General features: G+C 39.3%; 1 protein-coding gene across 1 annotated transcript in view; it reads left to right on the top strand.

The window, feature by feature from the left end:
* Window positions 1–3,123: 3,123 nt before the first annotated feature.
* The window catches only part of LOC111865074, a 287,468-nt gene continuing 275,421 nt past the window's right edge, over window positions 3,124–15,170 (top strand). The window contains exon 1 of the mRNA XM_023852804.2: window positions 3,124–3,193. Within this exon, the coding sequence (XP_023708572.2) occupies window positions 3,176–3,193 (18 nt within the window). The 5' untranslated portion in view covers window positions 3,124–3,175. The remainder of the gene's footprint in view (window positions 3,194–15,170) is intronic.

Genomic DNA, 15,170 nt, shown 5'->3' with positions numbered 1-15,170 from the left:
ACACTCCGAACGTTGAGTTCGCACGAGCTCGAACTGAATTTTATTCTGCGGTACATGATTCCGGTCTACACTCTCATGCACTATTTTCTAGGAGTTTTTCATTATCATTCTCTGATCTATTGCTAGATTCGCAAGCGATAAATTCCTCCAGGTCTTCCCACAGAAATCTTTAATTAACTTGTCATGCATGCTGCATGTTTCGCCCATCTCATTCTTTTTCATCAGACTACGTAAGGACATTTTTAAGAGTATATGAAGTACAAAGCAATCTTAGTTTGCTACTGGGATTAACCTTCAATAAAATTAATTAAGGAACAGAACACGAACTGCATAGGCCTAGTTGAGGGCAGACAGATATCGCATAAACTGAAGAAAATATGAAAACAGAATTCAAGAAGGGAGTATCCGCAATTGTTCCCAAAGGAAAGGGACATTGAGATTTAATGTCATGATCACAGAACCTGCCTGAAAGGACCCTGAGCTTGCAGAGAGAGAAGCAGACGGTTTTCAGCATGGTATGAGACTGAATGTGACATGCCTTTATCATATCATTCCACCTGCAGGCACAGTGCCTTTTATGGCTTATATACTTACCATTCTATTTCCACTCTGTCCTAATTTTTTAAAGTGATTTCTTTTGGAACTTGACTGGCATTTCTTTTCGTGGGCAGTGATTCTCTTTATAAATATTACGTTTTCTCTTACGCATAACGATCTGAACACCGTAATGAGTGCACGGTAAGACGTCGGTGATATATAATAGCACGTGATAGTGTGACTAAAGACGGGGCTTGGGTGGGTAATTGGATTTATTGAACACTTACAGATCGTAACTACAAGTAACTATAGTTCTGTCGCTAATTCACACACTTGCAGTTCATTGCAGAACGTACTAGGCCTTCTTGGTCTGCTGTGTCTTCATCAGTGGATGTTTTCCTGCTCCCAGGCTCAAGTTCTGGCAGGCTGGCGGCCATCTCACACCAACCTCTTCCTCTTCTAAGTGCCGTCTCAAGACTCACTTATAATCAAAGTCAAAGTCGTATTGCGACTGACGATCAGTCAGTCATTAAGTCTTGGTATCGAGCACCCTTCTGGGGCTCATGACCAGATTTTTATTACTCCTCGACAGTAACGGTCTTCTTTCTGCGGGGCCCCCTCTCTGACGAGAGGATGGATCTGTCTTTTGTATATGCTGCTGGCCCTTGTCCCTTCGGACTTGCGACCGTATTTTACTGTCTCACAGTTGAGACTTCCCTTTTCGTCGCCTCCACTCCCTTATAGTGGTAGCTGGTCCTTGTTATATGGCCTCGGCGTGGACCGCACAGGAAACACCGTTTCCATCAGTTATCCATTGTTGCGTGTTAAACCGTCATTTTTGCTTTGGGTAAATATGCCAGAATACGTCTGTAATATGCGAAACCCACATGAATAAGTACAGTAAATGTTAATTTCTGCTCCATATTGTTGGCTTGCATGATAAAATATCCGAAATCTTGATTCACTTCCACGTAGAAAGAAGCTTATGATATTGCATATAATTTGTAAACTTTATACCTAAAGAAAGCAGTCTTCTGGGATTTGGCACCGTGTATATGTGGTGTTAACCGACGTTTCGGAGGAACGTATCGCCCCCATCTTCAGGGTTGAAGAAGTATAAGTAAATCTGCAAGCGACAACACCGTGAGACACGGTCAAGCAGTCTGCTTGACCGTGTCTCACGGTGTTGTCGCTTGCAGATTTACTTATACTTCTTCAACCCTGAAGATGGGGGCGATACGTTCCTCCGAAACGTCGGTTAACACCACATATACACGGTGCCAAATCCCAGAAGACTGCTTTCTTCATAGTCACCGCCGTGAAAGCCTCAAATCTTACATTTATACCTAAACGGTTGCAGTTTCTTTCACAGAACCCGGGCTCGGGTGATTCTTCCGTATCCTCAATAATGCTTAAATAAGGGAACACAATTTTGTTCAGATATTTAATAAGAATTCTTTGTAATAATAGAATATTTTTATTCTAAGACGTCTGTCTGCATACGTGAGACAAAACATATGATGTATAAAATACAAAAATTCCATTTATAATATAAATTATGGAGTTCGCTGTATTATCGACCCATGATAGAAGTTCGGGTAACAGAGAACCAACGTTGAAATGTAGTTTTACAGAGTGTACAGCAGCGAAATTTCTGAGCTTTCGATGTGGGTAGATGCGTACTTGGCAGTATCATGAATTTCAGTTTAATCATTTGAGGTTTTTAAACTCACTGTTCCCAGTTTGGAGGCTGCAGAGACATGATAAGAGAGGCTGTTGATATAACATAATGACGTAAGTAAATATTAATTGTCGAGCGATTAATTGTGGTTTGATATCGAATAATAATCCTTCCCTTGACGCGTAAGTTAATTAATGTAATACAGAATTCACGGTGGTAAAATCCCCGTGTTTGACTTGCGTAATACAATGGAAATGGGAGACTGGAAACGAGTAGTCTCCCTTCTCTTCTCTTCCTTCTTCTCCCTCCAGCCTAGGGTCTTGAAAAATTGCGTCTCTTCAGAGGAATCTCAGTGAATTATACCCACTAATTCCGAATTCTTCCAGGACGCTAGGGATTAGAATTAGAGAGAGAGAGAGAGAGAGATGAGGGAGAGGATGGAAATCGAAGTACAGAAAACCAGAGCATACCAAAATATTGTGACGAGCTTTCTTACGTCCATCGCCGCGCAACGGCTACAATGGAAATTGTGGAGACCCCACAGCGACAAATCGTAGCGACGAAGGCCGTTGAGTAACAACGGACGAGACGAAATTAGTTATCAGCGTGTAAAGAGCGTTCCCGAAGCAACGGATTGCCGAACACGTGAGATCGAACCTTGGCCAGTGGTGTCTCGTATCCGGTTCGCAGAACACCTACATAAGCCGAGAAACACAGAGCGCTAATTAGCCTTCATACAACGCAGTGGGAACCAAGCCTTCATGCAACACAGTTGGAACTGAGCCTTCATGCAACACAGTTGGAACCTAGGCCAGACGCCGCAGAAGTCACGTGATACCACAAGCGATAATAATTGTATGGTGTATAAGTGCGAGTGTGTAATAAAGAGTCGCTAAATCCGAGACCCACGTGAAGTTATTTGTCGCGTGACACACCCAACACGTGACAATATTACATATGAGATCAATGGATTTGGTAAGTCACCATTCCCTTTCTATAACACATTGCAGATTGTAAGGTGAAACAGAACCAAGGTTCGTATTAATAAGATTCACGTCACTTTATTTCAAGATCTGTGTAAATGCAAATTCCCCATCTCGTAACTGGCATTTCTTAGTTCGTACCAAATTCTGCCTTATGATTCATCTCAACAATCACTTCTCGGGATATAAAATAAATGTGATGTGTTGCCACCTTTTCTAAAATCATTTAAAATTTTCCAACTAATTAAATTCATCATGATCATTGGTCGAAGACATTGTAGTCTAAACGCAATTAATATCAGATTAGGCCTATGGCTGCATGAAGTTCTAGCAGACTCTACTTGCTGCTCATAGTTTCTTCTATAGATTGAAAGTAGTTTATGATTTAATTCTTAATCGACAGCATGTTAGCAGACATGAATTCAGAAATATTAGCAGTTTATTAAAATTGGATAGAAGTAATGGTAACTATTCCGGAAGGGCCGCGCCATAGCTCAAGCGGTTAGTCGCTGGCTTCCCACAGCGGCAGCCCGGGTTCGATCCCGGGGTCTGGTCAAGTGGGATTTGTGGTGGACAAAATTGCGTTGGGGCAGGTTTTCTCTGAGTACTTCAGTTTCCCCTGCCACAATCACTCTCACACTAGGCCAGAAGTGGCCGCAGTACAAGAGACTTAGTCCCACCGCACTAACAATAAAAAAAAATTGTTCTGGAATAGTAATTAAAATCTACTTATTTAGGAGGTCATACAGATAATAGAATTAATTTTGTCACGACTTTTGAGTGACTATAGACGGGGTTTGAATTGGTAATCGGATTTATTGAGCGCTTATAGAACATAACCACAAATAAGGATTATGCTGTCTCTGTTCCATGCACTTCACGAATCACTGTAACTAAAGCACACAATCTTCTCAGTCTGTTGTTTTTCCCCCTGTAGTTGCCTGGTGACGGATTGCAACAATGTTCTCTGTTCCCATGGTCACGTTTTTACCGGCTGGCGACTGCCTTAACAATTAACTCATTGCTGTATCCTATTTATAACATCTTGGCACAGACCGCACAAAAAGCACCGTTCCTCTGCTCCTGCATTCAATTGTCGTAGAAACACTGCATATTTGCGAAGCCTTTACTTAGTAACGGTTGTTTTGCATTTGCTTATATCACGGTCATTGCCTTACAACGGGTCTTCAATGCCACATTTCTTCCTCCTTAACGAAAATCGCCCCGAATAGTCTACAGGCCTACCGCCATTTCTTGTTTTCCGAGGGCTCTGCTTGTGACATCTGTGATCGGCCTCCCCTTCCTACCCCGTGGCTTCTCACGGTGATTACTCTGCAACTGCTCCCGCTGCTCCCCCCATATTTTCGCTCATCCCGAGAGGTTCCCTGGTGAGTTGTTAGCCTTGCCAACTACACCATCATCATCCTCCTTTTCTTAAGGCTGAATTCAAAGTTCCGAGAGTGGCAGATGCTCCTCTCTGGCTGTGTAATCTCTTCTTTCGCTTGGGAGGGGATTGGCGCCTCCATAATATTCAGTCACTCACTTCTCGCAGCCCGATGGAAAACTTGATTGCTCGCTTTGCGACCTTTGGCCCAAAAGTCTGCCAGACCATCTTGTTGAATACCCTCTTGCTTGCCAGACGTAGCTGCTCTTTTGGGCTTCAGTTCCTTATGCCGTTTTTGCATTTCTGTTTCTTCAGTCGTCTCTTCTTGACCCTAAGTCTTTTATTCCTGCGGCCCTTAAGCCGTGTGGGAACTACGCAACAGGCCGTTTCTTCGGCCGTCCGTGGCCCTTACGACCAGACGCCGGTCCGTCAGGGCTCCGAAAGTTTCTAATGCAGCCTCTTCTTTAGGGACCTCCTGACGCTCCGCTAAGACATCTATTCCTTCTGTAAATGCGTCCCGCTTTTCCGGACAGACCTTCATCTCTTCTCTCCATGGCTTCCGTCTTTTCCTGGTGGGCGTCCATCTTGGCTATTATTTCTTCTTGAATTGAATATTTTTTCGAATGTCCAGTTTATTGGCTCCTATTTGAGCCAGCAGGTGTGCATTATTTGTTCACTCTTCATAGTCTAGCTGTCTTTAGCCCAATCATTTTCTAAATCCCATCCTCTCCAATCCAATAATCCCACTTCTGACACCAGCTGTCACGATTATATAGACTACAGAAAATAACTACAAATAACAACTATGTTCTCACTGTTCCACACACTTCACAAATCACTGTAAACAACATAACGCATTAAGTCTTCTCAGTCTGCTGATTCTTCATCGGTCGTTGCTGGTTACGGATCTCAACAGTATCCTCTAATTCCGTGTTCACATTCTTGCCAGCTAGAGACTCTCACAACTAACTCATTGCTCAAACTCTCCTTCTTACAACATCTCAACACGGACTGCACAGAAAACACCGTTTTTCTGTTACTGTATACGATGGTTGCCGTGGAAACAAGTTTATTTGCGAAGACGTTACTTAGTAACGGTTGTTATATATTTGCTTATCACGCGATCGTTGGCCAGCAACGGTTCTACATGCCACGGCATGAAGATCGGCTTTCCAGCCAGAAGAACAAATATAGGTACAGGGTGTTTGAGAATAGAGTACTGAGGACGCACAAGAGGTAAGAGAAATGTATACAAAATATGAGTCGGAAACTGGAAGGAAAGAGGCTGCTTGGAAGGAGTAAGGATACAAGGAAGCGAAATATTAAAAATGTCATGAAAAATAGGCTGTGAGTGTGTGTGTGTGTGGTGGATTCATTTGGATTAGGACACAGTTGAGCACGGACATGAAACTTCGGGTTCAATTCCCAAGAAGGATTATGTACATTGGAGTTACGTGTTATTGAGAATTTCATCCGGTTTGCTGGATACATACTCCCGTTTCTGAACAAGTGAACATCAAATGTACAAGCATTACCACATTTATGTGTATTGTAGCCTGAGTTAAGGTTCTCAACGGAAGTCTTACATACCGCCCACGGTCTTTGATATTTAATTCGCGTGCTCAAGTAATAAAACATTTCCTTCTGTACGGAATTAACCGAAAATAAAATCATCTGCTCTAAAATGAGACTATCCAATTGCCATATTACGTACTTTTCTGTGAGCACTGGAACGTTGTATGTCTGTTCAGGAAATTCCCTGATATTATGGATGGGTAAAATTCATAAGCATCAATCTCACTACTGGACCTTAATTAGCCAATTTGTTCCACTTCAGGTCTTCGCATAACATTTTCTTAATAGGGCCTACATATAATAATATTAACCTCCCAACTTTTCCATTTATTTCGCTCTGATATCTTTTCTCGACCTTATACGTCCATTTGGAACTCTATTTCTTTTAATTTCCACGATTACTATTTGATCTTCATACCTCAAACCATTTCTTGGTTATTTTAATATTTCGAAGTAAAGCATAACCTCAGTGAGATAGATTCCACTCTATGCAATTATCAATTCCGGTACATAATTATTTTTAAGTCGAAATATTCGATAAAGCATTATGTTCTTCTTTTTGAAAGTAGCTCTGGTGTGTGTGTGTGTGTGTATCTAATGAGAATTTGAAACTGGTTGTCATGAGAGGAAGAGAAAGACATTTTAAATAAAGCCTTACCTTCGGGCTTAAGACTTAGTCAATACAGGTCTGACTTAGTTACAAGTCTTAAAGGCCATTAAAAGAAGAAGTAACAGCTCTCAGGACAATGACGGCAATTACAAAGCACTCCAGTGATCAGAACACGGACGGTCACCCATTCGCCTGTTCTCCCTACCTCCTCGCTTCTATGCTCTTCTCAACTCGAGCAATTAAAGTAATATAGCTACATCCAGTTACGTAATGTACGTGGCTGACAGAAGATACTCTCTTGTCCTTTTACTACGAATGAAATGTAAGTACTTTCTCATAAAACTATCCACGTGTTCATAGGAAAATTTCTAAATGAGCTCTCCCTTGATCATGATGTGTATTGAAGCGTAAAATCCAGTAGGGTAGTTCAAAATTTATGTTATTGACTTCCGTATTGCCCATGAATCAAAGACTTTATTCTTACAACTTTCTTCCTCGATGGTTCGCTAAGAACTAGAACAAGGACGCCGAATGAGTTACTCTGCTTCCAATTCCTAAAAAATTACAAAGTTCGTATATTTAATACAGCATTAATTATCATGGAACTAAGGTCGTATGATTGGTTAAAACTTTATGTTTCAAGACAAGGTAAGATGGGTTTCAGTAAGATATTATTTCTTTACTTTATTACTTTGAACCGCTTAACTTTAGTCGTAACAGACTGAAAGTTACAAGTGCAGTACCCAAGCTTTCAGTTAAAAATAGAGCAATCTTATTGCTATAAGACCTAGAGTCAACTTATGTCCTTCGCAATAATTTTTTTACTTATGCCCGCCTTACCTGGCACCAAAGAGCTGACAGCGGTCGTTATGTGCAGATACAATGTATTCTCTAATAGTAATGATTATTGAGGTTATGTTAGGCATAGGGAGCAACGTGACTGTCTATTTTGCAATATACATTGACTGAAGAAACAACGTAAACCTCTTTAAATTAGAAGTTTGTCTTAGTTGAGATTGTAAATATATTCTTGCGTAACACCAGGCCCGATACCGAGGCATAATTTTGTCAAAATCTGTAAATTGGTTCGACAGTAATTATGAGAAGCGGAGAGTCACACACAGAGCAAACAAAAGTGACATAAATCTAATTCATTTAAATATAAAAGGCGCCTGCCAGAATATGCAACATTCTTTATATCCATGCTAAGGAGAACGAAAAATAACAAAGCGACCCCGGCTTAATTAATGTATAAATTAAGGTCAACTTATAAGTGGTGATCCACTGTTCCCCTAGACCTGCACTTGGAGCTCGGTAAGCCAAACATGATGCAGAACACATGTGTCTCCATTGATTTTCTAAGCTACAACAGGTTGACCCGAGAACGTTGGTATGGTCCTATCGCAAGGAAGGTTCAAGGCCTAAGAGTAGCATGTTGCACAGAACTTACATTTGAACTGAAGACTTGAGAGCATACATGTATTCAGTTAACAAGACTCAACTTATGTAGGGAATAAGAGTGTGCCAAGGCTAAGGTTCTTATTTCGATTCTCATGTTGGGGATGACGGGTTTAAATGTCGGCCGTGGGTCTATATTACTTTATTAGGGTAAGTCCGTGCAGGTGAAGTCTCAAGTCTCAAACAATTCAAGCTGGATAGTGCAAGTTTCCTTCGGATTCTTCGTCATTCATTATTTCAATGATTCCATCATCTACACCGTGTAACGTACGCAATTAAGAGAGGGTCATTAAATAAACTAAACTAAGAAACGTATATGCCGGTCACGGTAGCCGAGCGGTCTATGGCATGTACAGTCTTCGCTCGGAAGCTGGGATCGTGGGCTTAAATCCCACTCAGGGCATGGATGTTTAGTTTGTGTGTGTGCGTTTTTCTGTGTTTGTGTACAGGTAGAGGCCTTGCGACGAGCTTATCACCCGCCAAGGATCTAGAAAAGCCGAAGTGAACGGAGAAGTTCATGGAGGTAGGCCTAGGCCCACTGGGGCTGTAGTGCCAAGGAAAAAAAGAGAAACGTATTAGCCATAGGTTCTCCTGTGCAGCGAACTGCTGCTCTTGGCATCAACGTCATCATCAGTGCGATTAGATTGCATTGGATATAGCCTCCCCTGTTCCCTGCAGCTCCTGTATCAAACACGCTACACCGTGAGCTTAATCCTATTGATATTCGATTTCTGCACTCAACAGCTAATCTTGGGTGAAACATATAATTACTCTCTGAAATATTTTTTTTCCCATTTTTTACTTTTTTAAAACTGAGATACGAATTTAAAGTCATAGCCAGTATACGGGCAGAAAATTCAGCCTAAAGAGAGAACATCGTCCATGATATTAACAAATGCAAATCAATTTTGTCTGATTTCTACTTTAAATATTGTCATTCAATTACAAATATCTACTATTATATTAATCTTATTATATTTCCTATGCTGTAAACATCTGTATGATTATTATTGTACTGAATCGGAATGGATGTGCAGATTGGAAGTTCTGAAACCTCCACTGGGCTCAGATATTAATGAACGTTCCAATTATCCTTAATCGAACAACATTACTGTGAACATGACATAATGAGAACGGAAGTAACGTTACAATATTTTGTTTTTGTGGAGTTACTAGAACCTGCAGTTACTGACGAGATACGTTCATTACGGGCGATTAGGAAAATACCTCACGGTGATTGCTTCAACCTAGAGGCCCTGCGACGGGCTGATCACCCGCCTAAGGAGTCCTACCGATTGTGTAAGATCTAGAAAAACCGAAGTGAAGGGAGAAGTTCATGGAGATAGGCCTAGGCCCACTGGGGCTGTAGTGCCAAGGGGGGGGATTGCTTCAACCTGTACCTGGCTCTCGTTGTACGACGAGGTTCTGATTCCCGGTGCAACAAAACTTTTATCCTCACCGTGCCATTCGTACAGCTACAGATCTCGCCCATTCTGCGTTGTCCTGGGCTTTTTCTTCATGGCTAAAACAGCCGGTTTTAAGAAAATAGGACGTTTTAAATCAAATCTTTCAGTTCTGCCTTTAACTTTATATGACTTGAGGCCCATGAGAAAATTTTAGCGCAGTATTTACGAAATTACTGTCATAGCCGAAGTCCCTAATGTGAGTGTAGGTTGATCGGGCTACACAACCAATTCCATTGCTGTACGGTATTATCACGGTCTAGTGTCCAGCACACAGGCGAAGATTTTTGTTTCTCTGAAGTCAGAATACATCAAGATGAATTGTGTACAGTCTTAAAATAAAACGCAAATATAATAAAAAATATTGAAAATATACATTCCGAGTAGATGGGGACGTGTTTAAAGTAAATATACAAAATGACCAGACAGGCTACTTTAGAAAAGCCGCTAATACATGATCAGTAATGTATATTTGCTTTTTGTAATAAATATGTGTTACCACAGATGGGACCGCAGCATTTCTGTATTACATACTTGTATGTACCAGCAGACTGAGTCTCAGTGTAGCTGCACTACAAGGAAAGGGCCAACTATAAACACAAATTTAGTATTGTAATTTATTTTGTTTGGTTGTGCTGCTGTGTATGAGGTTAGGATATAATCCTTACTAAAAGTTTAGACCTATGGCATATTAACTAACGATTATACACACATGAGCTAGCGGGATTATACAAATATGACTTTTAATTGACAGCAATTTTGTTTCCTTTACAACGCAAACATAGAAAACATTGTAAAGGGTGAAGCATCAGATACTCAGAGAGCTCTCATTATGTAAATATGCTGTTTAACTACAATTACGTCTGACGTAGAAGCAGCTGAAGATGTCTGCCGTAAGCTTGTAATGTCTTTGTTACTGTTCACATTGTTAGTCCTTTCATTCAACTTTTATAACTTCTTTATAATCCTCTTTTCTCAATCACAGTCAAATTTGTTCTGTATTTTTGAGCACACAATTCAGTGTATGTATATGTCTGAAAAGTACTCATGTTTTCAATTTAAGTGGCGCCACATATATTCGTTTCTTAAAATATATTTTCCTTTAACTTCCGACAAAAAGTGTTATGAGATTCTGCCCACGTGTTTAGGACCTAGCAATCAGGCAAGGGGGTGGTCACAAGAACAAAATCTAAATAATTTTCGCAGTATGCATATGTAAATATGAATTAAAAAAGTTCCAAATTTCGAGCAGCTAAACACCACTGCGCACGTTTCCCCAGGATTGGTACTATACTAAACCACAATTGGCCACTTCTTAATCCTAGAAATGATAACATACATCTGAGCCCTTTCATAAAAGAGACAGCACGGTCGGACACCTCCAAAGCATTACAGCCTCTTGGCGTTACCAAGGAGACACCACGAAGTGTATCGCCTCTCAAAAATTTTTTCCCGCGAATTCTGCTTGTATTACATAATGTTAAAGTTTTATATCGTTTTGCAAGTAAACATTTTTCACATATTTTGTTCTTGAAATCTGTGTCCTAAATTTTCATATATTGTAATATATCTGCTTCTTCGTTAGCTACATGTTCGAGATATTTCATGATGAATTCTGCTAGATTTTGTCTACTTTTCCTGTTGACTAACTAAGTTTCTCCATGGATCTGAGTCCTCCTTGAGATGCCTCCCGTCACACAGCTACGCAAGAATTTCCTAATACTTATGCAACCCGAAGTTTCATTACCGTATTCAAGAAGCTCTCCACTGGTCCCTATCCTGAGACTGATTTATCCCGTTCATACCATCCCATCTTATTTATGATAGAATTGTAATATTATCTTCCAACTACTTCTAGGATTCCTTAATGACCCCTTTCCTTCTGACTCTCCCAACAAAATCTTGTATGCATTTTTGTTCTCTCCTCAGTGCATCTACTTTTACTACTACTATGGCAGATCTTTTGTTCATGGAAGTTGAATTTGTTTTGTTCTTAATTTCTTTGAGGACTTCTAAAACGTAATGAATATTTGAGTGACATGAACTGGCCGTCATACTGTCGATGGAAGCTCTCTGAACCAACATACTTCCACTGTCCAGTAGTGACTGTAATTCTTCAGATCGAAACTATGGTAGTGCCCAGATGGGTAACACCACTTTCTAGTTGGATTTATGAATGAAATCCGAATTTTGAGCTCGTCATCCCTGAAGTAACCTGGGATGTAGGTCGTTTATCCTGAATTGACATGGGATATATAAAAATATCATGAGAAATGTTCACACTTCGAATTCATCCTATCTTCATATACTAAAAGAATTCTGCCCTCACATTCATTCATGCCACACTGAAGTTTTCCTCTCCGTGAACTTAGAACACAGTTCCTTTATCTATGACGAATTAGGCGGCTGGATTAGGGAACGAAGGAGTAAGTCTGCGAACACTCGTACAACTGAAGGCTGCTTACCGGATGTTTGTCTCAATTCGCAGAATGGAGCAGGTGTTCACTGTAAAATGATGGGTCACTAATGTCTGAATATGTCGCAAAGCACATTATTTTACAACTGCTATAAATCTGTCGCCTTATGGAAGCCAAACTTAAACCGAAAATTGTAATTTATTTGTGAGATAAATAATATAAAATTATCAATATCAGAAACAACAGAATGGGTTTTAAAGCAAAGCATATATAGCCCCGAAATATGTTAAAAACAATTAGGAAACGAGCTCCACCATATATTTGTAGGCCTATGTGTCATATTTCTTATGATGCTGACAGGTCAATTTTCGAACTGCAGGAATTAGGGTAGGTAACCACGGTAAGTTACTTAACCTACGCCTAAGCCACAGAGTCGTTTAATATCGGTGTTTAAATAATGAAAGTAAAAGTAAGTAAGTAAGTAAAGGTATCCTTATAACAGCCCGTGGAGGCCCATAGGGTTGTGAGATGTTGAGGTTCCCACATTTTCTAGATAATCGGCTAATAGTTGGCGGTAAGATTTTCAGCCTTACGCGACGGCAGCCCTTTACCCCCAAGAATATTCCTGGTACTCATTTCTGTTAGGGGCTGAGTCGACCCCAGAGCCATAGTGCGGCTGGAAGGATTAGGTAAATTGAAAAAATACACCTCATCAGGATTCGACCCGGGACTTTCCGGGTTGTAGCATAGTGCCTGAACCAACTACGCTACTGCGTGCACCCATTTAAATAATAATGCGATTTAAATAATCCAAACAAAAGAGAAACGTAACTCAATCAAATCATGTGGCCGATTTTCAGCAGACGAGTATAAAAGTGTAAATATATCCTCGAATACATCTAAATAAATATACGTATTTTTTTGTATTGTTTGATGTATTCTGGTTTGCGGAAGATTGCACTTTATGCGTCTGCATTTTGGAATTTTGCTGGGCTCCGCCACGGGCGCTCATTATGAATAACCAACGAGCGGATCACTGAACAGATATAAATACCCGTTAATTTATATTTACAGCCGATTTAACAGCAAGAATTATCAGAGTGGATGAGAACACTTGTTCAAAGACTGTCTGAATAGAATATGTTGGCATAAGTTCTTTATAAAGAGGATTTTTAAAATGTTTGTAAGATGTGAAATACATTATTGAAACATACATTTTATGCTGCCATGAAAATGGTGAAGTCCTGTTCATACACAACAGTTAAAAGTAAAATAAAAATCACTGTTCCTCCCACAAACAACATACAGTAATATATGCACAAAACACATCCACTGCTTTAACATTGTATTTAAGCAGTCTGTTGCATTATTATAAATTTTACACGCAATATTTAAATGCAGTTCCCTCAACAATGTAACTATTTTATTCTTTACCTTTCACTTTCTCTTCTACAACATGTTTCGACCCTAACCGTCCATCATCAGGTGTCTTGATCTACCAAAACTCTAATATTGAGCATCACTCATCACTTAATATGTAATTGTAATATTCCATGATATTAATGTCGTGGTCACAATCTAGCTAACATTAGTTGAATTAGCATACGCTGTAATTTACTTTCTATTAAAATTAATTAAATTTCAAAGAAAGAATTTTACAAAATTTTAGGAAAAAATAAAAATAAATTTCAAATTTAATGAGTTTTAACAGAAAATAAATTACAGCGTGCGGTAATTCAACTAATGTTAGCTAAATTGTGACCACAACATTAATATCATGGAATATTGCATTTACATATTAAGTGATGAGTGAGACTCAATGCAGTATAAGGGTTTTAGAAAATCAAGAAATCTGATGATGGCCGGTTGGGGACGAAACATCCTGCAAAAGGGAAAGTGAAAGGGAAAGAACAGAATAGTCGCATTGTTGACGGAACTGTATTATTAATCACTAATTTAATTTATTTTATATTTGTGTCTGTTTGCAGGATTGTAAAATATCATCACTTTTCTCTAATTTCACTTTGAAATGACATTACATTTCAGGTCTAAAGAAAGGCAGGTTTAAAGTAACGAATACCTGTCGAGACAGACGATGTCGAGTTAAAAACAAATTTGAACAAAGAAAGGGTCCTGAATAGATTCCAGACTCTTAAAGACTGATACTCAGGATGAAATTATTACGTTACTGTGCGATAAGGAATTAGTTTTATTGCTTTATTAAGTATCACGTTTCTCTAATAAGACTGCAGGGAACTGTTGACTCTGTTAAGCTCCTCTTAGGATGGCGAAGAATTCCTAACTTTAAGATTAGAAGAAAGAATATAAGAGGGAATGAATTCTAATTTATTTTAAATTCTTATGTTTATAAAAGTTACGCCGTTAAAGCTACGAAAGAAAGTTTAAACTGCTAGGCTGACATTTCGGTGGTTAGCCGGTTGGGTGAGCTCGAGTGAATGAGGTCAAGAGTTTTCAGTTTTGTTGGCCGTTTTGTTTTCCGGGGCAGAACTACAAAAAGAAACTTTCATAAAATGTATAAAACGGGAGTCAAATTGATAACGTTATAAAAAGGAATTCATATTTAGATACTGTCAACGTCATTGCTACAATAACAAATATGATCACTGAAGAAATTACGCTGATATAAATATCAGGTAAAAAATGAAAGAATATTGTGTCATTATATTACAGCAGAAATGGAAGGCGATTAATCCAAATCGAACTACTTTTAAATTGTATTTGAATAAACAAAGCTCGTTCACTTCGATACAGATGATCTGTTCAAACAAGCAACGACCCATGGCTTTATTTGTTTATCTTCCTATGTTTGGTTTTAATGACGAAGGTTACTTAACAGTAAATGAAAGAAAGCCATTCTTCATTTCTGCTCCCTAATGCAATGTTCGTTTCATCTTGATTTACTCGTAGGAAGTATTACACCAAAAAATTATATAAAGTAATTCTGATAATAATTATTTTATAACTTTTATAATATTTAGATAAACCACAATTAGACCAGACAATTGTATTATCTGTTTGGGGCATTTGGGGCACGCGGTAGC

The sequence above is a fragment of the Cryptotermes secundus genome, unplaced genomic scaffold, assembly GCF_002891405.2.
Source record: "Cryptotermes secundus unplaced genomic scaffold, Csec_1.0 scaffold1494, whole genome shotgun sequence".
Classification (NCBI taxonomy): Eukaryota; Metazoa; Arthropoda; class Insecta; order Blattodea; family Kalotermitidae; genus Cryptotermes; species Cryptotermes secundus.
Note: the sequence above shows the minus strand (reverse complement) of the source record. Positions and strands in the feature narration are given on the sequence as shown.